The 25,530-nt window shown below is 37.8% G+C and overlaps 2 protein-coding genes and 1 non-coding gene across 5 annotated transcripts in view; 2 read left to right on the top strand and 1 right to left on the bottom strand.

Moving 5' to 3' along the window:
• The window catches only part of LOC111605158 (tyrosine-protein phosphatase 10D), a 59,563-nt gene that overhangs the window by 21,389 nt on the left and 12,644 nt on the right, over window positions 1-25,530 (top strand). For all 3 annotated transcript variants that reach the window (XM_030223538.1, XM_030223537.1, XM_030223536.1), the window contains exon 2: window positions 24,686-24,935. In XM_030223538.1, the coding sequence (XP_030079398.1) occupies window positions 24,686-24,935 (250 nt within the window). The remainder of the gene's footprint in view (window positions 1-24,685; window positions 24,936-25,530) is intronic.
• LOC111605159 lies at window positions 10,049-11,077 on the bottom strand. Its single transcript, XM_023323545.1, has 2 exons — window positions 11,019-11,077; window positions 10,049-10,433 (listed from the first exon to the last, which is right to left on the bottom strand). The coding sequence occupies exon 2, from the start codon at window positions 10,401-10,403 to the stop codon at window positions 10,074-10,076; it is 330 nt and encodes a 109-aa protein (XP_023179313.1). The 5' UTR covers window positions 10,404-10,433; window positions 11,019-11,077; the 3' UTR covers window positions 10,049-10,073.
• On the top strand, window positions 25,203-25,273 carry Trnag-gcc. Its single transcript has one exon. It is a non-coding gene; the product is annotated as a tRNA-Gly (tRNA).

The following is a 25,530-nucleotide window of genomic DNA, read 5'->3' as shown; positions in this document are numbered from 1 at the left end:
AATTAAATTGATTAAGGACTACGACACGTTTATCGTTTATCGATTCGATTAAAAGCAGACAGAAGTATCGTTAGATTTTAGATAAGCAAAGTAACAAGCATGAAACGGATACACGAAGATGTAAATGTATATATATACATATATATATATATATAGCTGGATATGTATAAGGCAGGATAAGCGGATACATAGTTATGCATATGGTATAATAAGGTCGGATAACCAGATATGCGCACATATGCCTGGATAGCTCAAAATATAAGCATAGTCAGATATATATATATATACCTATAGCCTGTTAGACGGATAAATATATCTATATGTCCGTGTAGTTGGATATATTGATATATATAATCGTATATATATGCGGATAGCCAAATACATGGATATATATATATATATAGATAGATAGATATATATGTATATGCATAGCTGGATAAGTTGATATGTATATATCTAAAGCTGGATAAGCGCATATACATATGTATACATGGCTGGATAAACATATATATGGTCGGATAATCGAATGTATGTGGATATATACAGCTGGATAAGAAAACAGAGTACAGATAGCCAAACGAGCTGAACAGTTGAACAGCTGAACATTCATTCAGCTCGTTTAGCTAGCTGAAACACTGAGGCATTGTTTATACTCTCTACACAATACTCTATTGACATTATGCGAGGAGTGTATAAAGCACAAAACGTGTCTGCTTTGCAGGATATTCGACAGCTTTGTTGTTGTTCGAGTTGTTGCTGTTGTCATGTTATATTTATGTATTCACAGGGCTCTGCACATATTTACCAGCCGGCCGCAACTACTTATGCACAGCAGCAACAACAAAAACAATAACCACCAACAATAATAATAATCATCAAAATTCAAATTCCGGCAACATTTTATTAAGCCTCCTTCTGCCTCGCTCTGTCTGCCGCTGCCGCTGCCTCTGCCTCTGCCTCTCTCTCGCTCTCTATTTGCCCTCTGCTTAGTTTCTAGCTTTTTTGATAGCAGCTCTGCCCCCACGCTGTGCCTGCTCTCTTGCTGCCACTCTCCCTTTTGTGCACGTTCGCTCTCGCTGGCTGTCTCTCCCTTTGCCTTTGCTCTGTATAACATTGCGTATACAGAATATCTGGCAAAAACAGTCACCGGCTGGCTCCAGGAAGTTTGCCTTTTGTCAGTGTGTGTGTGTGTGTGTGTGTGTGTGTCTTTGCGTGTGTGTATCTGCCAAAAATCTATCGATTTTCTGTGCTCCTTTTGAAGCGTTTTTACCGTTTTGCCGTTTGCTTTGTCGTCTGCGTTGTTGTTGTTGTTAACATTGTGGCAGACACCTTTTCCATTATTGCTGTTGTGGCTGCTGTCGCTTCAAGATATGGCACAGCAGCAACAGCCACGCTGAGCAGCAGACGCTGCCAACTGCAGATGGATAGTTTTGCCTTTTCTTCTTCTACTCTTAATGCTGCTTCAGTTTCTTTGGCAACAACTTTAAGTAAGTTCGTGTTGTTGTTGTTGTTGTGTTTACTGCTGCAGCCGCAAAGCCTGTGCACAATGGACAACAACAGCAGCAGCAGCAGCGGCTCACATGTCGTATACTTGATCATTTTTAGCTCGCTTGGACCATTTGCAACTTGCTTTATATACCCTTTAAATATGCTGAAAAAATATTCAAAAAAGCACAGAAAATAAGAAAAACACGCTAAAGAATACCCTGTAAATGTGGGCTGAATACACTTTAAAATACATAGCAATAAAATTACCTAAATACCCTATAATGCAAGGCAAGGCCAACACTTGAATACTAGAAACTAGAAATCGAAGACAAGTTATGCAAAATACCCTGTAAATGCGAGCTGAGTGCCTTTTAAATGAAAAAATATAGATACCCTGCACAGCAAGGCAGCCATAATTAATGAAGATTTGTATAACAGCTAAGACCAAAGACTTGCAATACGCAATACCCTGTAAATGAAAGCTAAATTGTTTAAAAAGTGACAATTACCATTTCATTTTTTGTTTACACTTCAACAGCATACCTTTGTCCCAGCCTCAACTGTACAGGGTATGCTGAAGTTCGAGCAGCAAATGCAAAGTTTCGTTTGTAAATCTCTGGCCATTTCCTGGTTGTTAGCAACAGGCCTCTGCCCCAAAGTAAAGCTTGTCCTTATATATAAATACACACACATATATACATATTTATACATATATATATATATATATATATATATATGTGCATAAAGTTTCCTTCTACCCATTCCCTGCTGCCCCGCCCACTTTGCGTTTTCCGTCTTCACTTTCAGCCAGCTTAGCTGACTCTAATAGGTGGGCGGAACTCCGTACGGTAGCAACGCCCACGCAGACAAATGCTGTTGCCTTGTTGTTGGCCAACAATTTTTGGCCAAGAATTCTCTGCTTTCTTTTTTTTTTAGACAGCTGATGAAATTTTGTAAAGTTCCTCGACAACTACTATGAGAAAATATTAAAGTAAAATTTCTATTTTGGGGCTGGCTTTGTGCTCTCTCTCTCTCTCTCTCTCACTCTCTTTGCCATGCGTTCATTACAGACTTGGAAAGTAAATTGCCCTGTGGCAATATGCTTTTGATGTCGCATTCAATGCAAAGCAGTTACAGCTTGTAAATGGCCACAGTTGAAGGCTGAAGCAGCCCATTTCGAATAGCTTTCGGTTGTTAAGCATTGAAATTCTTGGAACATTTTCTATAATAATTTCAATAGATTCGACTTTTGTCTGTCTATTGATTTGTCTACCTCTATAAATCTATCTATAAGCTTAGAAGTTTCTATAGTTCATTCAATCTGTATATAGATATATGTATCTATATATATTTAGTTTATCTGTATATTTATCTGTCTGTGTATGTTTCTGTATCTGTCTATATCTAGATCTATCTATATCTACATCTATCTTTATGCCATTAGCTATTCTTTCCCATCTATCTATCTGCATAGATGTATTTATTTTTTCAACTTTGTAAATTTATATATATATATATTAAAGTATATCTATCTTGATCTATCTATATATATCTATATCTATACATAGTTATCTATACTTATAAATCTATCTATGTAACCATCTTTGCAGTTATATATATTTGTTTATCTATTAAGCTTTGTCTATATATCCATCTTTTTCCCGAACTATCTATCCAAGTCTATATATCCAGTTGACTCTATCCATATATTTATATCTATCTACATATATAGAGCTATATATTTGTCTGTCTATTGATTTATGCTACTATAAATCTGTCGCCTTTGTTGTTAGATCTATCTGTCGCTCATGATCTATTTATCTAGGTATTTGCTCATAGTTTGTCTATCTATCTATATATTTATATGTCGTAGCTCTAACTTACCCAGTTTTAGACAGATCTAATTATACTTAAAATCAAGCTAGCCTTAGCTCTTTTAAGTTCTTAACAAGTCTAACGCAAATTCTAAAATTTCCAGACTGGGAGAACTTTAGACGAGATCTTTATAGATTTTTTCTGTTTCCTGTTTGCTCAAGCATTTCTCACCTTGCTTAGCGCTTCTATCAACTGCTCTCAATCTGCTCGCGTAAAGCCTATCAATTGATTCATCAATCAATCAATCAAACAGCCCTTCCCTGTCAACCCCCAAGTCCTATGTGCCTGCAGTCAACCCTTGTATTTTTTGTGCTGCCCAAATGTGTTTACTCAAAACAAACAAAGAAACAAAACATGAGCGAAGATAAGAGAAGCACAAGCAAAGAAGCAGAAGAAGAAGAAAGGACAAATGGATGTGGGTTGTCGTGGGCCCAATGCGAATGTGAATTTAATGGTACCATAAAACGAAAGGGATCAACGTAATAAAAAACGGATTCCGCATATTTTAGATGGCTTTGTGTTCCGAATTAGCTAAATATATGCGATTGCAAATCGGAAGAATGAAAGGAATATAGAGGGAGACAGAGAGAGAGAGAGGGAGAGTGGAGAGTGGAGAAGGGGAGAGAGAGGCCAAGGCGAGTTCTATAAAAGTGAAAAAACCCAGCTAAGGTTTTATCTATATTTCTTAAAAATTCTTTAATCCGAGATATTGCTTAGATATAGCTTTAGATAACTGTAATATACGATATATAGGTCTATATAGCATATAGATCTATCTATAAATCGCAGCTAACGTATGTAGCAATTTATCTTTATATATATTATCTATCTTAGATACATGTTGTATCTATCGCATCTCATATGCATATATATCGTAACTATCACATTTATCTATTTATGTATCGTACACGAATGTATATCTTATGTATAAATCTATATAATGTGTATATCGTATTGATATATATATTGTATCAATCGTATGTATACCTTATATATCATATGTATATGCATATATATCGGATTTATCGTATCGTATTAGCTTCTATATATCGTATATATATATATATATATATATATCATATATTACTATCTGTGCAGGGAATATATTTATCTGTATATCGAATTTATCTAATGCATCTATCCAGATATCTTGTCTCGCGTATACCTATCTTTCATATGCCCTGCTAATCAACCTCAACTCATCAATCAATCAATCAATCAATAAATCAATAAATCAATAAATCAATAAATCAATAAATCAATAAATCAATAAATCAATAAATCAATAAATCAATAAATCAATAAATCTATAAATCAATAAAACAACCAATCAATCAATCAATCAATCAATCAATCAATCAATCAATCAATCAATCAATTAATAAATCAATAAATCAATAATTCAATATATCAATCAATTAATCAATCAATCAATCAATCAGTCAATCAATCAATCAATCAATCAGTCAATCAATCAATCAATCAATCATTCAATAAATAAATTAATAAATCAATAATTCAATATATCAATCAATCAATCAATCAATCAATCAATCAATCAATCAGTCAATCAATCAATCAATCAATCTAGCAATCGTGCTCAGCTCAATTCGTTCCAACTGCAACTCTTTAGTCAATCAATAAAAATAAAGTTCTTAACAGGGTATTATATAGTTGTGAAATGCCTATAAATGTGCACACATTTCTTATATATAGATGTGTGTGTGTGTGTGTGTCTGTGTGTGTAGCCGGCACATTTGCAACCCTAGAAATGGAGCCTAGAAAAATGCTGCTCGAGTGTTTCATATTTGTTGTTGTTTGCTTTCCATTTTTATTGTCCCGCGGGACTGCCGAAGGAGGCGGGGTGGGTGTGGGTGGTTGAGGGTAGGAGTTAAGAAGCAGCGTAGACAGTCAAACAAAGCAAGCAGCCGAAGAGGAAAGTGAGGAAAAGGGAAGCAAAGCGGAAGCCCAAGCAGACGGCGTTGATTTATGTGCAATGTGCGAGAGAGGGTCAGTGGCGAGGTTGGGTAGCTGCCGAGGAGCCAAAAGTGTCCTTGAAACGATGTGTGTGTGCGTGGGGTTGGAAAAGGGGAGTTGTGAGAGCGGGGCTGAGGTAGCTGACAGCGTACAGGTGGCACACAGCCAGCGGCAACAACAGCAGCCACAAGACTCTGGCAGCGCTCTATAGTCGCCGCCATTTTGTGGACGAAAGTTGAAATTGTTTGCGCAAATATTTGCACGCCAGTGGCAACCCTGGCGCCGCCACAGACTCTAAAACTAGGCGAACGAATTAATTTCAATTGCAAATAATAGAAATAATTATTCGCCAAACGAGTTCGCTTAGCTGCGCCGCCTACTGGACAGCGGCAGGTGGCAACCCTGGCAGCGCCTAAGCAAGCGGAAAGTATACTAAAACGGCCATGCAGGATATAGATATAGACTTAGATATATAGTTGTGTATATATACATATATTTCTATGCTCGCTCAGCAGGTGTAAGGCGAGCATATTAGTTTCGTGCCATGTTCGGCTTTTGTAGGGCTGTTGTAACTGTAAATCTATACGCCTTGGCATTCGTGTCTTAAGAACTTCCCAAGGGGCGTGGCAAATGAGTAAAATGCAAACTTCTAGGCGCTGATGAAGCTAGAGATTTGGAGCTTTGTAGATTAATCAAGCAAAACGGCAATTGGAACTATATAAAACATATATATATATATGCGACCCTTGGGGGCGTGGTAAGCATACGAACGAAGGCAAGTAGGCAGACAGGCAGATGAACAGACGAACATTTATTGCACAAAGCTAATATACTCCTTTCAGCCAGGCAGACGAGTATGCGCCTGTAATCAGCGGAGATAGCAAAAAAAAAAAAAGTTTATTGGAAATTTCAATTGCAGACAGCGATAAGAGAACCGTAAAGTTTGCAAATGGAAAAGTCTTAAACAGAAGGGTAAATGGACAATGTGCAGCGGATCGGGCGAAATTCTCTGCATTTGTGTCTGTGCAATAACTTTGACAGGTTTATGGAACGGAAAATGGCGCAAACGAAGACACGAATTTGTGGGCGCATTGAACCTGGTACCCGAAAAGGATTCGAGAGCAGGCCAAAGATTCAGCAAGCTTCTTACAAGTTGGACAGCTCTTGACAAATTAAAATGTGTCTGTGGGCAATGGCCAGGCTAACAGCTACCCTGTCATGAGAAGACTACTCTACAATACTCAGATAACACTCTGATTAAGCAAGGTTCATAGCCTTCTAGATTGTAGAGCTCACATTTTCGTCTATAAGTCACTCAGTTTGAGTTCCTTGTGTCTATTATAGAGAAATTTCGTATACTATCTTTAAGATCAACTTGCTTTCCATATAAACCTTATAAAACTCTATTCAAGAGCTCAGATACCAAATTTGCTGACTCTACGTCCTTTAGTTACTGAGTTCCTTGGGTACGTATCTCAGCTAGATTACGTATATTTCATCTATAAACAATGCAATTCATAATGATAGCAAGCATAGTCTACGAGCAAACTTTGGTGCCTTTAGCTCTTATAGTTGCTGAGTTCCCTGAGCTTAACAGACATAAGATAACATCCCATAGTAGAGTGTATTAGAGGCGTGTCCTATAGTTACAAAAACCTTTACCAGGAAATATCTTTGCAGTGTTTCTTTTGACAATTTCTCAGCGAATTGCATCACGTTTGAATGTGGGTATGAAAATGGAAAACGAAAGAAAATTCCCATGAAGCAAAGACAATGAACAAAATTGAATCATAAATCTAATTAGTGTTGTGAGATATTGTAATTTCTATGGAATATTTTCAGGCATTTTTCCGACTTCAATTAATTTACAGCAATGTCAAATGAGCTTGAAGCGCATCTGATGAAAGGCAATAAAGTAATTTTCCTGTTCGCCACTTAAGCAGCTAATCAATTAGCCAAGCACTTAAACAGTCAATCAGCTCAGTCTGTCCGTCAATCAATGAAGCACATGCTTGCTTTGCCTTTGCAGGCAATTAGTAAGTTTGTCAGTAAAGCAGTTGTGCATTCAAGCACTTGGTACATCAATCAATAAGTCATCGCAGGCAAGCAGTCCATCAATCAATCAGCAATCAATCAGCAAACGCTCAGCCAACAGATCAATGGAAATGTAGTGTCATCAATCACACTCATAGTCAGCTTAACAGTCAATCAATCAGTCAATCGTGTACTTCCTATCAGTCAGAGTCAGTCGATCAATCACTCAAGCAATCATTCAGCCAGTCACTCTTTAATAATCATTGAAGCAATGACTTCTAGCAGCTAGTTCATCAATCAAACAACAATCAGTGTATCAAGCAGTCACTCAATCATTCAGTCAGTGACCTACTAAGTCAGTCAATCAATCGGTTAGCTTGATTGAAGTGCTTCTGTGCAAGTCCCGTTGAAAACCTCTCGAAGCTGAACCAAGGCAGCTTCCTCTACTTATGTTGCTGTTGTTGTTGTTATCATTCAGTCATCAGCTAAAGATGCTGCACAGCGTGGGCGCATAAGAGGGCATGGGCGTGGCTAGTTCATTAAGAATGGGGGCCATGCAAATAGCTTTTTTTGGTTCAACAAACTTCAATTAATGTCGCACGGCTGTCGCTTTTGTCGCTCATGTTTGTTGTTTGTTGTTTCGCTACTTGAATGGCAAACTAGAAATATGAAAAAGCAACAACAAAACACACACGCACACACACACACAGAAGCTTGGCAACACTTTCAAGTGTCGGCAGTCGGCTTTATAACGAGCACAGCCACGCCCAGCCGCCCCCCGACTGAGCCGCGTTTTGCGTTCCATTCATGAAAAGAGGAGGCAACAAATTGAAAAACTATTCAGCAAAAATAAAAAAAATATTTATATATATATATATATATATAAAACACTAAACGCCACGCCTCAACCAGGACACGCCCTCTTTTTGCGCCTCTTAGTTTTGCGCTGCGCATTTGTTGATTTTATTTCACATCTTTTTGTATACCCTGAACCCATTGAAAATGGCCTCAAAAGGGTATTTTGTTACTGTGCAAATGTTTGTTTGCTTTATGGCCTTATCTAGAAGAGCCCATATACGACATATTATAGTTTCTCAGTTACTTGGCTCTATAAGCGGGAAATCTTGGCTGCAACTGAGCTGATTAGCTCAGATGCTTCATGGCAAGCTCAGGAAGAGCTGAGACATCAACTTTAACAGTTCTTGAGTTCCTTGGGTCGATAAGTGTAATATCTCAGGTAAAATATGCTGAATTGAGCTGCCTTTAATATTTAATTCGTTTTGAGCCTAACAAGAACTATCGTAGCCAATTTGACAGCTATAACTCTTATGGTTTCTGAGTTCCTTGGGCCTACAAGACGGCAAATCTTAAATAAAATATGTAAAATTGAGCTGCTTGGCATGCATACATGCAAGTAAGCTTAAGAAAAGCTCGCTTACCAAATTTGCCAACATTTACACTTATAGTAGCTGAGTTCCTAGGGTCTAGTAGACGGTAATCTGGAATAGTAAGGGCATTAAAGCGCTGCTTAGCATATATACGTCATTGTAAGCTTGCTAAGAGCTCACATACCAGATTTGCTGGCTATTACTCTTATAGCAGCTGAGTTCCTTGGGTTTACAAGACGTAAAACTGGGTTTTATATATATCTAGCTTGTTCTATATATCTCTAATAGTTTCTGAATATTTTCATTTTCATCTATAAAACTCTATTCATCTGCTAGTCGGGCATACCCAACTGCACGCATTCATACTTGTCTTTTTATGTTTTCTGGGCAAATGTTGATTTTAACTAAAATAGGGCGTGAAAGTTGTAGGGGGCTGCAGAGGCGAACCGGGGCGGTGCTGCGGGGCGTGTTGTTACTTTGTTGCACAAACAAATTTTTGGGTTTTTTTTTTTTTAGTTTTCGGTTTGTGTTTACACAATTTGCGTTAAGCTTGGCTTTTTATTCTTCTTCTTTTTGTTGCTGTTTAGTGAATTGTAAAGGAATTTGTTTTTGGGTTTTAGAAAGTGTTTTTGTTGTTGGCTATTGCTTCGTGCTACATGCGCCCTCTGTTGCGCATTTTTGGAAGTGCTTCAGCTGAACACAAAAGAAGAAGAACCAAATTATCAGATGTTGAGAAGTTGAATAACAGTTGAGAGTTGTTTAAAGTTTGGGAACAGCTTAGACATGTAGAATTCGAAATTGTAGGCTCCACTGAGAGACAGGGAGAAATACGAAAAGAGCGAGAGTGAATGGCAGACAAAGAGAGGGATAGAGCAAGAGAGAGAGAAAAATAGAAAGACAGAGAGAGAGAGAGAGAGAGATACATATGATAATGAATAGCCAAATATTTCTACCGAGTTTTATACGCAAAAGTCGATATAGGACATCGGTATTTATCGATAAAAGTCATCGATATTTATCGATAAAAATAATCGATATCAAGCTGCAATAGATAAACATTAATAAAACGAGAAATAATAGAATAGAAAAAAGATCTTGAGCTCATATAGTAGACATATAAAAATTAAAATCGATATTTATCGAAATTAAATTAATAAAGTCTTATCCTCAAACTTCACAGTGCATTTGGGTATCATAAATCTGTATATATCACGAATGGCATATCGGAAGCGCTATTATCGATAACTATCGAGAATAGAGAATATGGTTAAAAAAATATACTCGTATTTAATATGGTAATGGTGAACAATGCTAGACATAGACATCGCAATCGGAATTAGTATAGAAGAATGTGGCTACACAGGCGCCGCTGCCGAAGGCGGCCACATGATTGTACCGCCTCGTCATGTAGATCCAGAAACCGCCCAGCAGCAGCAGGACCATTAGGCAAGCCGTTAGCGATCTCTTAGCGCCAGCTGACATCTTGGCGGCCTTCTTCTGGACGTCCAGCATACGCAGCTTGTGGCCGCAATCGCAGCAACGCACCTGGCTAAATAGCTTGAGCATCTCGATGCGTCGCTGCTCCTTGAATTTGGAAAACGTGTGGCCCAGGTCATCCAGCAGCATCTGCACCTCGCCCATCTTGCCAGCTTCTCAAATCCCGCCTCTTGCCTGTGATACATATGAATATTTATATATATATATCAATAAACCGTCTATATAGGTATTCCCAAGGTTTTGTAGGTTTTCTATCAAAATGTGAGCATTGTTTATATTTTAATACGAAATTAAAAAAAATAAAAATATTTGATCATGTTTTGAATAAATTAGCCCGGATATATGTGTTCTGTCATTTTGACGAAACTAGATAATTCCATTAATGGGCATATTTCCGATTGAGTTGCCCTTAAGAGTTCACATATCAAATTACGTCTTTATGGCTATATCTGATAATACAAACTGAAGCTATATATATATGCTCATTGTGTAGCTTCTAGTATTCAATCAAGTAGCTCACATGTCGAGTTCGTGATCTGTAACTCTTGTTCTTTTCGAGTTTCTGGGCTCTGCTAGAAGGAGAAGCTTAGGCTTAATTTTGTGCTTTCATATTATTTTACTTAACAGTTGACATGCCAAAACTAGCTGCTCTAGCTCTGAGTTCCGTGGGTCTATCAGCTAAGAATCTCGCATAAAACAAGTGAAACTGATTTAGTCCATTTACATAGTTCGAAGTACGCTTAAGAAGAACTCACATACCAAATTTGCCAACTATAACTCTTATAGTTCCTGAGTTCCTTGGGTCTACCAGATGGAAATTTTGAAAACAAAGTCCAAACGGATCTGATTTTTATATGTGATTTTTATTTATAGTAAACATAAGCGGAGCTCGCTTTCCCAAGTTGGCGACTGTAGCTCTTATAGTTCCAGAGTTCCTTGGGTCTATCAGAAGAATCTAAGAATCTCGTATAAAACAAGTTAAACGGATTTCGTCTTCATATATACTTCATAGTACGCTTAAGAAGATCTCACTTACCAGGTTTTTCAACTATAACTCCCATAGCTCCTGACTTTCCTGAGCTCATAGGACAGAAGTCCTTGACAAAGCGAGTTACAAGTGCTGCGACTTTACATCAATTGTTTTCTAGGTCATACGAATTATTTGAATATTCCCCGAGTCCAATGGGGCTCTGCTGTGGGAATATGTGTAAAAGTGTTTCAGTTAATTGAAACTCGCAGAGCAAACAGTTTTGCCGCCCGAAAGGGTGTCTGTTTGTCTGTTTGCCTGTGGGTGGCAAACGTGTCGCTTGGCATATGTGCGGGGCGTGGCGGGGCGGGGCTGTATTCTTGCCATGTCGGCAAGTTTTTAATGGCCGTAAAATATGTGTCGCCCTCTCTTGTAATTAAAAACTTTATCGCGTTCCGTGGTGGCAACAAAATGTTGCAACCGAACAATTACGATTTTGCATACATTCTGCCATGTTCCGTTTCCGCGCTGTTTCATTCCGTTTTATTCCGCCTCTTTTTTTTTGCATTAAAAATTTAAGACTTTCCAACAACATAAATCTATGACATGAAAACGTTTATGCGCTCAGCAAACTAATGAAGAGCAACTCAAGCCCTTGGAGTCCTCTTTGATGCATAGACAATGTATAAATAGCTAGTTCTATAGACTTTCCAAAGGACTTTGACAAAAATCCATTCAAGCTTTCTTGTGTCGGTATCTGAAGTCTGGGTATATGCTAGTTGGGCTGTTTTCATGCTCCTTCGAGCTAGACTTTTGTAATGCGAAATTTATGCTCATCGAGAGGCGTCCCAACTAAGCTTAAAGAAACTATATATACCCGACATTTGTAGCTATGACAAATTTAGGTATAGTTAATGGATCTCTGTGCATACCTGCTTAAGATTGACTAAGAATTATGTGTGTGGGGCGTGGCAAATCGGTATATCTTGCTGAAAGTATGAAATTTTGATTCGATTTTAACTGTGGGCGGGTATTATGCAGTCGAGAATCCTGGTAACGACAAAAAATAGAGATTTGAAATATATATTATAGATAAATTACACTGTAGCATAAGCAGTAAGAGTGTATCATGTTTTTCGACAGCTCATTTCATATTCCAAGTATCGATAATAATCGATAACCTAAGTTGGTTGGCTTAACCGTAACATCAATGCCACAAAAGTCTCTGATGAATACACAGGCTTAGCACAACTCTGCTTTGGAATACCTACCGTCCGCCCGCCCTCTAAGCATATTCCCCTAGTTGTAAGCAGCTTTCCGGGCATACCCTAGTCATGCACTCCCGACTGCAGCACTCTCACTTATTCTTTCTGTGTTGCTGTTTGTTTTAGCTGAGTTAATCTTAGCGCAGCTTCTGCATATTGAGGCCATGCGCTTTGTTTTTGAACTCAGCGCCATTTCGATGACATTTGGGTCGAGGCAGCGGCAGAGGCAGCAGCAGAGCGGCTGAGCTTATATTTTCATTTTTTTTTTCGCTCTCTCTATTAACTGGGCTAAGATGAGCTTGCACTGCACTTGCCTTGCCTTGCCTTGTGGCATTTAAAAATAGTTTTGCTTCAACTGGCAGCCATCGAATCGAATCCTTGCAAGTTGCAGCGGCAAAGCAAGAGCTTAATTAAAATGTTGCTCCAAGTCCCGCTCGGGCGGCTCCAACTCCCCCTTCAGCTGCTCTTGAAATATGCAGCAAGTGCGACTGCAACTGCAACTGCAACATGGCATTAATTAAGATTAATGCAACTGCAACCATTTGTGGCAGCAACAACACACTGGCCTCTGCCACAAGCAACCCTTCAAAATGGGCAACTGACTGCCCCTGCCCCCTCTCCCCAACAACCGCTTCCCCTTCAATTGTTATGCAAATGCGTCTCGTATTGCATGAACAATCAGCCAACCCCGCCCCCTCCCCACCCCAACCCTAGTCGAGATACCCCTAATCTACCCGTTATATACATGCGAGCAGTTCATCAAAGTCAAATTTGGCTGTTGGACTTAATTAGTTTTAGCCCCGGTCTACAATAACCAGCAGATTAGCAACAGACGCTTGTGCTCGACTACTAAATGCCCTGCAACTAGCTCAGCTATCTATCGATTCCATCTGATTCACAGTTTTTTAGGCAGTAAGTCAATATTTATCGAATTTATCGAAGCTATCGAAACAGCAGACATACGACATGTTCTTCAATTTATTATAAAAGTTTACTTAACAACTTTATTGACTTTATTATTAGAGTTAAGTACCGAAAATCGATAATAATCGATGTTAGTTAATCGAAAGAAAAAATTAACAAATATCCGAAATGAATAAGATAAATTTATGTACAAATTTCATAGCATTACCTTTAACAGCATACAAAATCGTCTCAAAAAATCAAAATTAGAAATCGATATATATCGAAATTGTGTGAATTTGGCTTTTAAAATAAGAAGCAGACATCAACTTGCTTCTCAACAATTTACAAGCAAATTGCATTGCTTTTATTGCATTTAAAAACAGGAATTGCAAATATTTAACAAAAATCGATAAATATCGAACGTAGTAAAAAAGTAAAAATTGACAAACATTAACTAACACAAATATATATGTCTAAAATATAGTGTCTAATTACTAAAACAATGTAGATATGCTCACAGTTTACCCCTTATCGATATTTATCGATTCAGCAATGATTAGAATAGAACAAAAATAGATGTGAAACAACAATTACTAAGCATAGGCTATGCCGTAAGCGAACTGGGAATATGCCAGCTTACCGCCCTCACTTAACTCTTCGCCAATATACCCCATTGTCATGTGGCAATACTCTAATGGGTATTGGCCATTTGAAATCCTAACTGACATTTGAGTGCCAGTCAGTCGCAGCTGAAAGCAGAAGAAAGCCAAAACGCGTTTAAATGCCAAAAGGCCAAAAGCAGAAGCCAACCTGGCCATTAGCTAAGTCCAAAAATTGTTGTTGTTGTTGTTGTCTCTCTTTTATGGTCATATTCGCATTTCACTTAATTGAATTTCGCTTTAGTTTTTGTTTTTACGATTTTAGTCATCAATCAATTTACATCCTAATCATACGTTCAACTAGAAAAAGAAAAAAAAAACAATTTAAAACAGTTCGTGTTTTATTGCAAATGCATTAAAGTACAGTTGCGCTAGTTATTTGTAGTTGATAGTGAAGCTATTTATATTATTTAACGGCTTTTCAATTACCTATAGACCATATTAATGGAACTTGTTAGCTGCCAAATATTTAACATGACAGCTAAACTTTGTGTAAAAAATTCAGCTTACGAATTCGATTTTATTTTCGTTTTTTTTTTTTGACAAGTTCTTAAGCTATTTTTGATATAGATCTTACTATATATGTATTCCATATCTTAGTTGGGGATATTTCTAACTGTTCCAATGAGAGATAAAGTCAGCTAAATTGATTTTAGTTCGATTTTACTACGAGTCATGTTTCAATTTCTATTTTTCGTACCTGCCTCGGAATATAATTGGATGATAACGAGCGGATTTCTAGCAATGGATGTGAAGTTCTGCAATTCTGCCACTGCTGCTCTTCCTTTGACTTTCTTTCCCCCTCTCTCTCTCTCTCTCTTTCTCCCTCTCTGCTCGTTACCTTTTAACGAATATCGATTTTTATTGCCAAGCTCCTTGCAAATGTCTGCTTCAAATTTGCATAAAAAAAAACAAGTAAACGTGTTGCATTCAGGCATAAACGACTGCCTGATACTCGCTCAGCATGCATTAACTTTTAATATGTTTTTTGAACGAATTTATCATGTCCCAATGCTCGAAGCATATCATTTAGCATATCATCAACAGTGAATCCACTACAAAATCTAGCGAACTTGTCTGTAGAACTCAGGAATATACAGTTATAGCCGATTGGCCACGCCCTCTATATATATACATATTGAATATATTCTCAGTCATGGTTTGTCTGGTATATATTACAGATACCAAGCAGATTATATTCCGCGTTTCAATCCTCTAGCTTCGAGAGCAATAAAACGTTTATGGAAACAGACGGACGAACGAATAAACTCACTTTTGCACGACTTGAGCGGGCATAACTACAATAACAATTCATAGAGCACCTTCCTCTTCGTCTTCGACTATAATTTATGCATTCAAGAGCAAAATGCGTTCGGTTATTAGTGTGGCAGAAACTTGGCAGTTCCTGTGCACGTCCTTTGCCAAGTTCCTGGTTAAAGCCTGGCCAGAGGGTGGAGAGAAAAAGACTTAAGATAAAATGGAACAATAAAGACGTGGCAGAAAATATGATATAGCTATATATAAAATGCAGATGCAGATGCATAGATAGATATGAATTTAGATATAGATATAGATATAGATATAGATATAGATATAGATATAGATATAGATATAGATATAGATATAGATATAGATATAGATATAGATATAGATATAGATATAGATATAGATATAGATATAGATATAGATATATATATAGATATAGATATAGATATAGATATAGATATAGATATAGATATAGATATAGATATAGATATAGATATAGATATAGATATAGATATAGATATAGATATAGATATAGATAAAGATATAGATATAGATATAGATATAGATATAGATATAGATATAGATATAGATATAGATATAGATATAGATATAGATATAGATATAGATATAGATATAAATATAGATATAGATATAGATATAGATATAGATATAGCTTAAAGGATTTTACTTTACTCAGTATCGATAGATATCGATATACAGCTTATTAAATATGATGCCAGATATACATTCGATAATCGATTGTCTATCGATTAAACGCTTAAAGCTTTGCAGTTCTCTTAAGAAAAATGCTTTAAAAACGTTGCGAATTGTTTAATTAAACTTCGCCTTAAATTCATCCAATCAAGAAAAAAATGATCCCGCCCTGCCGCCGCCCTCTTCCCGCCTCACTGGGGAAATTGTGAAAATGTGCGAATGTGCAAATGGAAAAGCGTTTATGCCATCTGCCAGTTTGTTTTTCCCTGTAAAAGAGAGAGCGCGCGCAAAGTGTTCAATAATGCAGGCAAATTTGCACTGGGCAACAGTGCGACTGAAAAGTCAACAGACGGCGGCCCTACTATAACTACATGTATATGCGCATCGAACCTATATACATATAGAGATATGTGTGAGTGTACATGTGTGTGCGTGTGTGTGTGAGTATGTGAGACAAGGGCTAGCTGTCAAAGGCAGAGGCAGAGGCAGAGGCAGACAGACCGTTAAATGCTTGACAAGAACAGCAACACTTGAAAATACCCTGTTGTAATTAGCAAAAGCGGAAGCGAGTGTATATTGATTGCTATAAATTAATAGCAAGTAACTTAACTAACATAAATCGATATGTATCGATTTTCAAGGAAAAAACTGCGAAGCTCATCTCTAAGCAACTAATATACCCTTTATCGATTCCATATTCAATGGGTAGACGCAAGTCAATGATTTTTACATGGCTATTCAATTTGCATTTTGGGCGGCTATTTGCAGCGGGAAACGGGAGGCGTGGTCTTGCCACATCATTTGACTGCAAAGTTTAACCGCAAATAAAACCCACCTCCTCCACCGCCGAGCTGTCAATTTGTGAATTTTTGTGCAAAAGCGTTAATCGATAGTCGATAACCGATAAATGAAATAATAAAATATGCAAAACGCTTATTAAATGTGTGACAAAAGTAAGGTTAAGTGGGCGCAACAGCTAAAAAGTATGCAACATGCAACAGCTACAACAACAAATTGCATAAATATGTATACGCAAGCAATGGCACACTTGATGGCGCCACCACTGTAATTGTCTTGACTATTTGTGGGTGTTGCTGTAGGGGAGGCGATCCGTACGTCAATTAACAACATGGCGCCTCGTGCTGCAGACGCATTCAGCATACAACTTAAGTCGTTAGGCTTTTTCATTTTTTTTTTTTTGCATACATGCACATAAAACTAGATGGCTTTCACTTAGTTCTGTCAATTTAGCTTTTCATAAAGCTAAAGTAAATCATTATATTACCGGCCAAAGTAAAGCTAAAGCTCTTTTCCAGCTACTTCTGTTATGCTTGCCACGAAGAAATAGCTAAATCTAGCCACAGCTAATAAAGTTCGCAACAATAACTGCCAACAGCAGCAAGAACAGCCTGCACTCTTCCTATCTCTCTCTCTCTTAGTCTCCAGACACTCTCCCAGCACTCAGCAAATACTTCCTTTATATGCCTATTTGTCACAATATTTGCTATGAAAGGCAACTAATAAATTCTCTTACTGCTCTGCTCCACTTTGATGGTAAGTTTCTCAACACACACACATGCATATTTGATATATGTATGTGTATGTGTGTCTGTGCGTCTGCTGTCATCACTTTGCAAATTGCGCTGCAAAATTTGCGACCCAATCCTCGACCCCTGCTGCCATGTGCCACTGTCTAAGTGTATAGTCATGTCAACGTGTCTTCAAGTTTCCCTATTTCTTCGTCTCCGAACGTCCTGCCATCTGCTTCTCTGTGCATATATGCATGTATTTGTACACTGTAAGAAATTTTGTTTATTTTTGCAGTGAATCTGAACTTTTCTATTAAAAATTGTTAACATACAAAAAAATATTTAACAACTTAGTTTAAAATTAACAAATCTAAAAAATAATTTATTTCTATTAATTTTGTAATGTATAGCAAGGTTTTGTGCTATGTATTTATTAGCTATCTGTTTGCTTAATACCTAAAGGGCTAAACCTTTCAAAACTTTGCTTGAGGGAATTTACTAATACCGCAATTGCCTTTGACATTTCCCATGCGTTGTCTGTGCGTGCGCGCGTGTATGTGTCGGTGTGTTTGTGTGCACATTGTTATATCAATATCTCGAGTTATATATGTATCTCTTGTCCATTGTCAAAAGTTCATTTGTTATGATAATTGATTTGCTATTGTTGAATTTCAATAATAAATCAAAAATTGATATCGAACCCATTCATGACTGAGCTTTAAATTATAAAGGCGTCGTTTTGAGACGCAGAGAGAGACACATACGCACATAAGACAGGGCGACTGTGTGAGGTAATTTGATTTGAATTAAAGCTTCCTGTTGTTAGGCGCTGTTGTTGTTATTATTGCTATGCAACTGTCTTTAAAGTAATTGTTTCTGTTGCTGCTGTTGCTGCTGTGGCTGTTGTGTCTGCTGCTGTTAAAGCGATAACTAGGCGCTGTTATGACAACAAAATAAATAATCAAACAAACAAGCAACAATTCTTTGCACGCACACACACACACGCGCAAAGCCATTAACTGAGAGTAATTTAACGAACGAGCGGCAGAGCAATAGAGCGAGAGCGCTGCAGTTTAACCGTTGCGCTCAACTTAACTAAGCACAGCTCAGTGCGACGCTTCGTTCACTTGTTGGTCGAAGGGGCAGAGGGACAGGGACAAGAGATACGTGCAGCGCATGCCAAACGCGAATGGGGGACATGGGAAAAGGAATTGCCATAAAGCAACAATAAACAAACAGCGACAGCAATAGAAAGAGAGACAATAACTAAATAAATGAACATAAATTAAGCGCGCAGTAACTGAATTGAGCTGTGGAATGGTTTGTCTTTGTGTCTGTATGGGTGTTACCCGGCAGACAAGCAATGCACAAGTAAGCTGCGCAGGTAGACAATCAACTGAACATGTATGTTCATATATGCATTCATATATATATTTATTTATAAACAAGAATTTTTAAAATAAATTCAATACAGAACAAATAAGTTGTAATTATAACTATGCTAATTTTATGTTCACCACTGTACGTCGACTAAGCTGCACTTGCAGACTTACTGACTCAGCCTCTAACTCGCTCACTCGCTCGCGCACTCAAGCTAAGTGAGTTAGTCACTCACTCATTCACTCATTCAGTTATTATGCGCTGAGTTTTGCATTTTGTTGACGTCATCTGCTATCGTCAAGGCAGTCAACCTGAAACTTGGAGCCAACTTTTCACACTTGCAAACTAGCAACAACAACTGCCTGTCTGTCTCTGTCTGTCGTGTAGTCTCACTGTCCGGTACTTTATGCTAATTGCGCGTTTGCCTTTTGCACCGACCCGATACACATGTTAAGTGCAGCTGTGCAAGTCGAAAAGAGATGGCGCATGCCAAGAGTTGAATGAGCGTATAAATGAGTAAGTGAGAGAGCTAGTGATTACTCAGTAATTTACACCAAATAAATCGCAGTTGACAAATGTTAAAAGTAAAATGTTTATATAATTTTATGGCCCGCAGCTGATAAGCGGCGCATACGCATTTTATTGATCAAAAGCAGCAGCAGTTTGCTTAATCGTTTGTTTACCTTCAGACAGGTAAACAAATACACTCTGTGTATTTCGTGTATAAATATTGTTTTAGATATTTGCCTGTATTGGTCGGTATTCAAGGTTAGGTTTTCACATTGCAGCAATTTTTTATCGTGACATTTCCCGTTATCTATAAAAGAAAGCAAAGCAAAAAATGATGCAGTCTGCTTTTTTGGGCTGAATGTTATCTTGACTTATTTGCATTAGAAAATGGATAGCAAAATTAAATTAAAAAAGCTTCTTTTTTCTAATCAAATTTAAATACTTAATTGAAATGTATATTTAAAAGTTTCCTTACTTTAATGGGGAATTATTTTAGAATTTTGTGCTTTCGCAAGTAAAGCTTTTAGCTTTAAGGCTTCAATTCGCTTTTGAAACAAGGTTTCTTTCGCGTTAAGTGTCGTATGCTTAAGTATTCAATTTTAAGCATTTATATATAATGATTTTAGCTTTTCAACACTTGAATTTGATGCTGATGTAATTTTTTCTTATGTAAATTATTTTCTTTGACTTAAATTTTGCTTTTATATTTTTAACTTTTTTCTTATTTATTCTGTTTGAGGTTTTTCTTTTGCTTTTTGTTTGGAGAGAGTTTTTTTAAATTATTAAAATAATTTGTTTTGTTGACTTTTGCCTGCTAAGAATTGTTTGCTTGTTTAAAATGTTGTTTGTCTTGTCCTCTGTTTGCTTTGGCTATCGCGAGTCGACTTGGCCCTCATCTAACCCAAGGCCTGTGCATATATGTTTATATTTATATACATGCATATGTATATCTCTTGTCTATCTCTTTGAATAATTATTTATGAACTCGAATGCAACATTTTCAGAAATTATAAATATTTGCCAGTCAGTCAAGCCTGAAGACAACAAATTTGATTAAAATAATATTTGAAATACTTCGCAAATAAAAGCTTAGCAAACATTTTAAAGTACAGTTATGTCTATCTATATATACATATTTAAACATATATATTTGTGTGGATATATGTATTGAAGTAAGAGACTGTTTCGAATTGCATGGAAAAGCTGAGCTAAAGTACTTTCAGCACTCTTTCTGTGTCTTGTCAATCAATTCAATCAGTCAGTCAATCAATCTTCAGTCAATCAGTAAATACATCAATCAGTTATGCATTCTTTTAATTAGCCAGTCAAACATCATAGGTGTTGCATTTTAAAAAGCTATCAATCAGTCAATCAATCAGTTAGTCAATAATTTAATCCGATAAACCCTCAATAGGTTTATACATGTTGTTAGTTATAAATCATTACAATAATCAGAAAAGAGTTAGTTTTAAATCATTACAATGTTAATCAGTCAATCAATCTCTCCATTATCAATCACTTAGTCTGTCAGTTAATCTCTCAATATATTTATCAATCAACTGGTTCAGCTATCAATCTGTCAGTCAAGCAATGATTCAATCAATCACCAAATTGGAAAATAACTCTGTCAAAGAAAATAAATTATTATATACATATATACATATAAACATATGTGTATGCTTATATTATATAAAACAGTTCTTGATCAAGCGTCAATCAATCTTCGTTTTATGTATTTCGCTAATAATTTTGCATACGCAAATCTTTCGATATTCAAAAATCCCTTCACTTAGTTGACTAGCTCTTTCTCTCTCTTCCTCTCACTCTCGCTCTCTCTCTCACTCACTCTCTTTCCCTCTCGATTAATAACGCAGCGACCCTGAGTGAGTCAAAGCCAAAGGCAAAGCCAAAGCCAAAGCGAAAATCAAAAAGCGAAGGTTGGCGTCGCTTTGTTGTTATTGTTAATTGTTATTAATTTTTTTCTTGATTTGCTAAAAAACTTGATTTTATATCATGTGGAGCAATGCTCCAATTGGTATGGTTGCAGGTAGTGCGAATACTTATAAGAATGCGAGACAGAGCACTATGTATACACATGTATAAATATACAACTATGCTAATTACAATGGAGCGCCATATATCTCTGGCTGTCTGGTCATGGCTAAATATACTTAAAGCCAGAGATCTCTGGCATTGGCTAATCTCTGCCACAGATCTCTGTCGGTCTAGCAACCGCAACTTTAGTGCGCGTGTGAAGAGGACGGCAGCATAGCCAGAAACCAAGCTCGTACTGAGAATCATTGTCGTTGTATTCTTGTAGAGTTTCGCGCTGTGAGTATTGGAGAATTGCATAATGTTTGCGTACATGTGTGAGCGGGCACGCATCATTATTAGGCAGCAGCACCAGCAGACTAATGAATGCGCAGCAGCAGCGCTGCCCAAAGCGCGCATCATGTAATGCCCAAAAGCGAAACATGTAAAGAAAAGCAAAAGAAACGCATCAATTATGCAATCAATTGGAGTGAGTGAGAGAGCAGCAGCAGCTGCCAGCATATGCTTAACACGCGCTTTACAGCAATAACAGCACTTTTTACTGCTGCTGCTGTTGTTGTTGCTATTAGTGTAGCTGAGCTACATTTCATTTCATTTCATTTCGTTTCGTTTCTACTTTTTCTTTACCTACTTATCGCATGCGTGCTTCTGTGTGTGCGCGCCATAAAATGTAGCGAAAGCTTTACTTAAATTGAATTTTGCCGCCCAGCACAACAACAACAAATCGTTGCTCAAAAATGTTGCGAAAAATGTAGAAAAAACTGACAAACACCAACAGCAACAGGCAAACAAAAAAAGTGTAACAAAATAAATTGATTATGTGAAGACAGACAAAGAAAACCGAAGACAGAAAGAGAGAGTGAGAGGGAGCGGGAGCATTAGCGGGAGAGGGAGAAAAAAATGATCACAATGGGGGAATGCCCCTAATTCATATGCATGAGTGTTGCAAAGTAAGCAATTAACTCGCTGATTGACTGAGTGACTGATTGACTGCCTGACCAACAGCCCGTCGAAACGTAAAGAAGGAGAAAGGGGAAAGGGGAAGGGGGCCTTAAATGAATTGCTCCAGAATGAGTTGGCTATAAAAAACTTATATAAAACTAAGAATGTAAAAAATGCTGTAAGCAGAAACTGTTAAGTGTTGATTGATAAAGTTGAAATATCCTGTTAAAGGCATCAGCTGATTGATAAGGAGAGTTAGGGAATGAGAGAGAGAGAAAGAAATAATGAGATAGAGATATAGAGACATGAAAAGAGAGATGGAAGAGGGAGAATTTGAGAGACATAGAGAATATGAGAAAGAGGCAGAATATCAATGAAAGAGAGAGAGAGAGAGGGGCTTGACCAGCATTTACAGCCACTTGAAAGTATTGGATGAATGTAAAACAAAAATGGCGCTAATTTATGATGCTTCTGTGAGCTGGCGTTGCCACTTAACGCAAAATGGCAACTCGTTAAGTGTTGTACGTGCCGGCAAGTGGCGTCCCTTCAAAATTGATGTAGCTAACTAGACTAAAGTGAAAAACTAACAGCTCTTTTTTATCAGCTTATGCATTTTACATGCCACTCGAAGAGAGCGAAAAAACTGGAATTTTATTTGCATTTGGACATTTGATGCTTTCGCCAGTCATCAATCATATCAGCACGTAGCTGACTTCCGCTGTTTGCCGCCATTTTGTGCGACATTTTCTGTTTTTTTTTTCGCTCTCTCTTCTTTTGCCTGGCTGAGAGAAGGAGAGAGATGCTCTCTCTCTCCCTCTCTCTTTATTGCCTTTTATGCGGCAATAATTCTATTTAACAAATGAAATTTGCAGCGAAATACATATAATTCATCAGAAAATGGGCATTACGTAAATGTAAATTATGGACTTTGGCTGAGTGCACGTTAAATCTGCTTCCATTACTCGAATAGCTCGAACAGCTTCAAGTTGACGAAGAATTTAACAGGCGCAGCTAACTTAACGACCATGCAGCAACTGCAGCCAACTTCATTCTTGTTCTTAAGCTTGCCTGATGCAGCCAACTTAATGCAGGCAACTGCAGTTGTTGCCCTATTCTGTTCCATTTGATGTGCAACGAAAGTGATGCGTTTTAGCTGCCTACGCTTCGATTTATAACTTTCATATAGAGCTGCACAAGAGCTTAATAAAAAATAGCAATTTAGGGTATATAGGTTCTTATGAACTGTATGTAACGGAAGTTAATAGGCCTGAACGAACACAGAAGCTATATGAATCGGTGTCCGTCTGGCCATACCTCCTTGTCCCTCTCCTACTGAGTGTTCATGAGTTCAGGGCATCAGCTAGTCGTGCATGCCCAACTGGAGCATGCTTATTTGTGCACACATTCAGTAGGGCTGCTGTCAGGGGTCTCTAGTGGTAACTCTGTGCCTTTTAAGCCCTACAATGTGGTTGCGCTCTTACTCTGCCTCGCTTTCTCTCTCTCTCTCTCTTTCTCTCTGCCTGTCTGTCTCTGTCTCTGTCACTCTCAGTCTGGCTGCTGGAAGCGCATTCATTATTATTTGTTTATCATTATTTTTTTGTATTTTTTCGCGCCGCATCGCATTGTTTGCGCTGTTAATATTTGGCGTCTGTCACCAGCCAAAGGACAGCTACAGCAGCAACAACAAGGACATCATCATCATCAGCAGCATCATCATTAAGATGCTCTTCATGCACTCCATGCGCCATTTTATTGTCAGTTGTTACTTTTGTTTGCATTTCGCGAATGTCATTGCACTTTTTGTGTTGGGCCATCGTTGCGCCAGTGCTGCCAAGTGGCGGCGAGGCAGGTGGGCAGCCACCTAGAAGCCAACACAAGGGAGCTTCCCTCGTGGCCCACTTCAAATAATTGCAACTACTTATAGTAATTATTACAAAATGGCACAACTTATGGAACAGAACAACAGCGGCTCAATCTCTGAGCTAAGCTAAGCTCTGTTCTCGCTTAGCTGTTTCCACCAGACACATTGGGTGGTTATTGTCTCGTCCAGCTACCTTGATTAGAAGTACCTAATGTGAGAAGTTCAGCTATTCAAATGCACATGTCACTCTCTCACTATTCAAACATCACTCTCTCAATAGTCTAGGGGGTTCGAACTCCGCAACTATGAAACGCCACAGTTGCATTTATCTAACAGAGATTCTTAAATTTTGGCTTTTTCTTTATTTTATTGCAGCACGCTTATGGCGCTGATCTGGCCATAAGCATACCCAATAATCCCGGATTGGATGATGGTGCTTCGTATCGGCTGGATTACAGTCCGCCCTTTGGCTATCCGGAGCCAAATACGACGATCGCTTCGCGGGATATCGGCAACGAGATTCAATTCTCGCGCGCGCTGCCTGGCACCAAATACAATTTCTGGCTATATTACACTAACTTTACGCATCACGATTGGCTCACCTGGACGGTGACCATTACAACAGGTGAGTTTATAGCTTTAGGCAACTGGAGTTGAAAATGCAGGCGAGTTCAACTTAGGAACTTGAAAAAAAGCTTTACAATTCGTAAGGTGAGAGAGAGATAGCAAATGTTGTCTGTCTTCAATGGAATATAACAGAAAGCAAAAACAAATTGCCTCCATTTTATAAATATACTAAAAAAAGACAGTCTGCAGCAGAGAATAAAAAATAGCTGAGCTAGAGAAAGGTAATCTTTCAGCTAGCTGCCATTTAAGATGCTTCATCTATCGAGCATCGGTGGTTCAGTGGTAGAATGCTCGCCTGCCACGCGGGCGGCCCGGGTTCGATTCCCGGCCGATGCAAAATTTATTTTTTTGCTGCTATGGGATTTTCGGAATCAAACAGAGTAGTGTCCAAAATATATACAAGACAAGAGCCAAGAGTATAGTTGAATATAACATACGCACATACAATGAAAAAAGGCTAAAATTGTAAAATGGTCCGATTAAATGCTACATTTTGTTGGTATCTTTTGTTAAGGTGTGTAAGCAATAATATTTATTTTATTCTGCTTAAATATTTCGCTAAATTTCAATAATTAAAGTGCCGTTAACTTAAA

Source organism: Drosophila hydei, unplaced genomic scaffold (assembly GCF_003285905.1).
Source record: "Drosophila hydei strain 15085-1641.00,03,60 unplaced genomic scaffold, DhydRS2 tig00000237-arrow-arrow-pilon, whole genome shotgun sequence".
NCBI classification, from domain to species: Eukaryota; Metazoa; Arthropoda; class Insecta; order Diptera; family Drosophilidae; genus Drosophila; species Drosophila hydei.
This window is presented reverse-complemented; position numbering and strand designations above follow the sequence as displayed.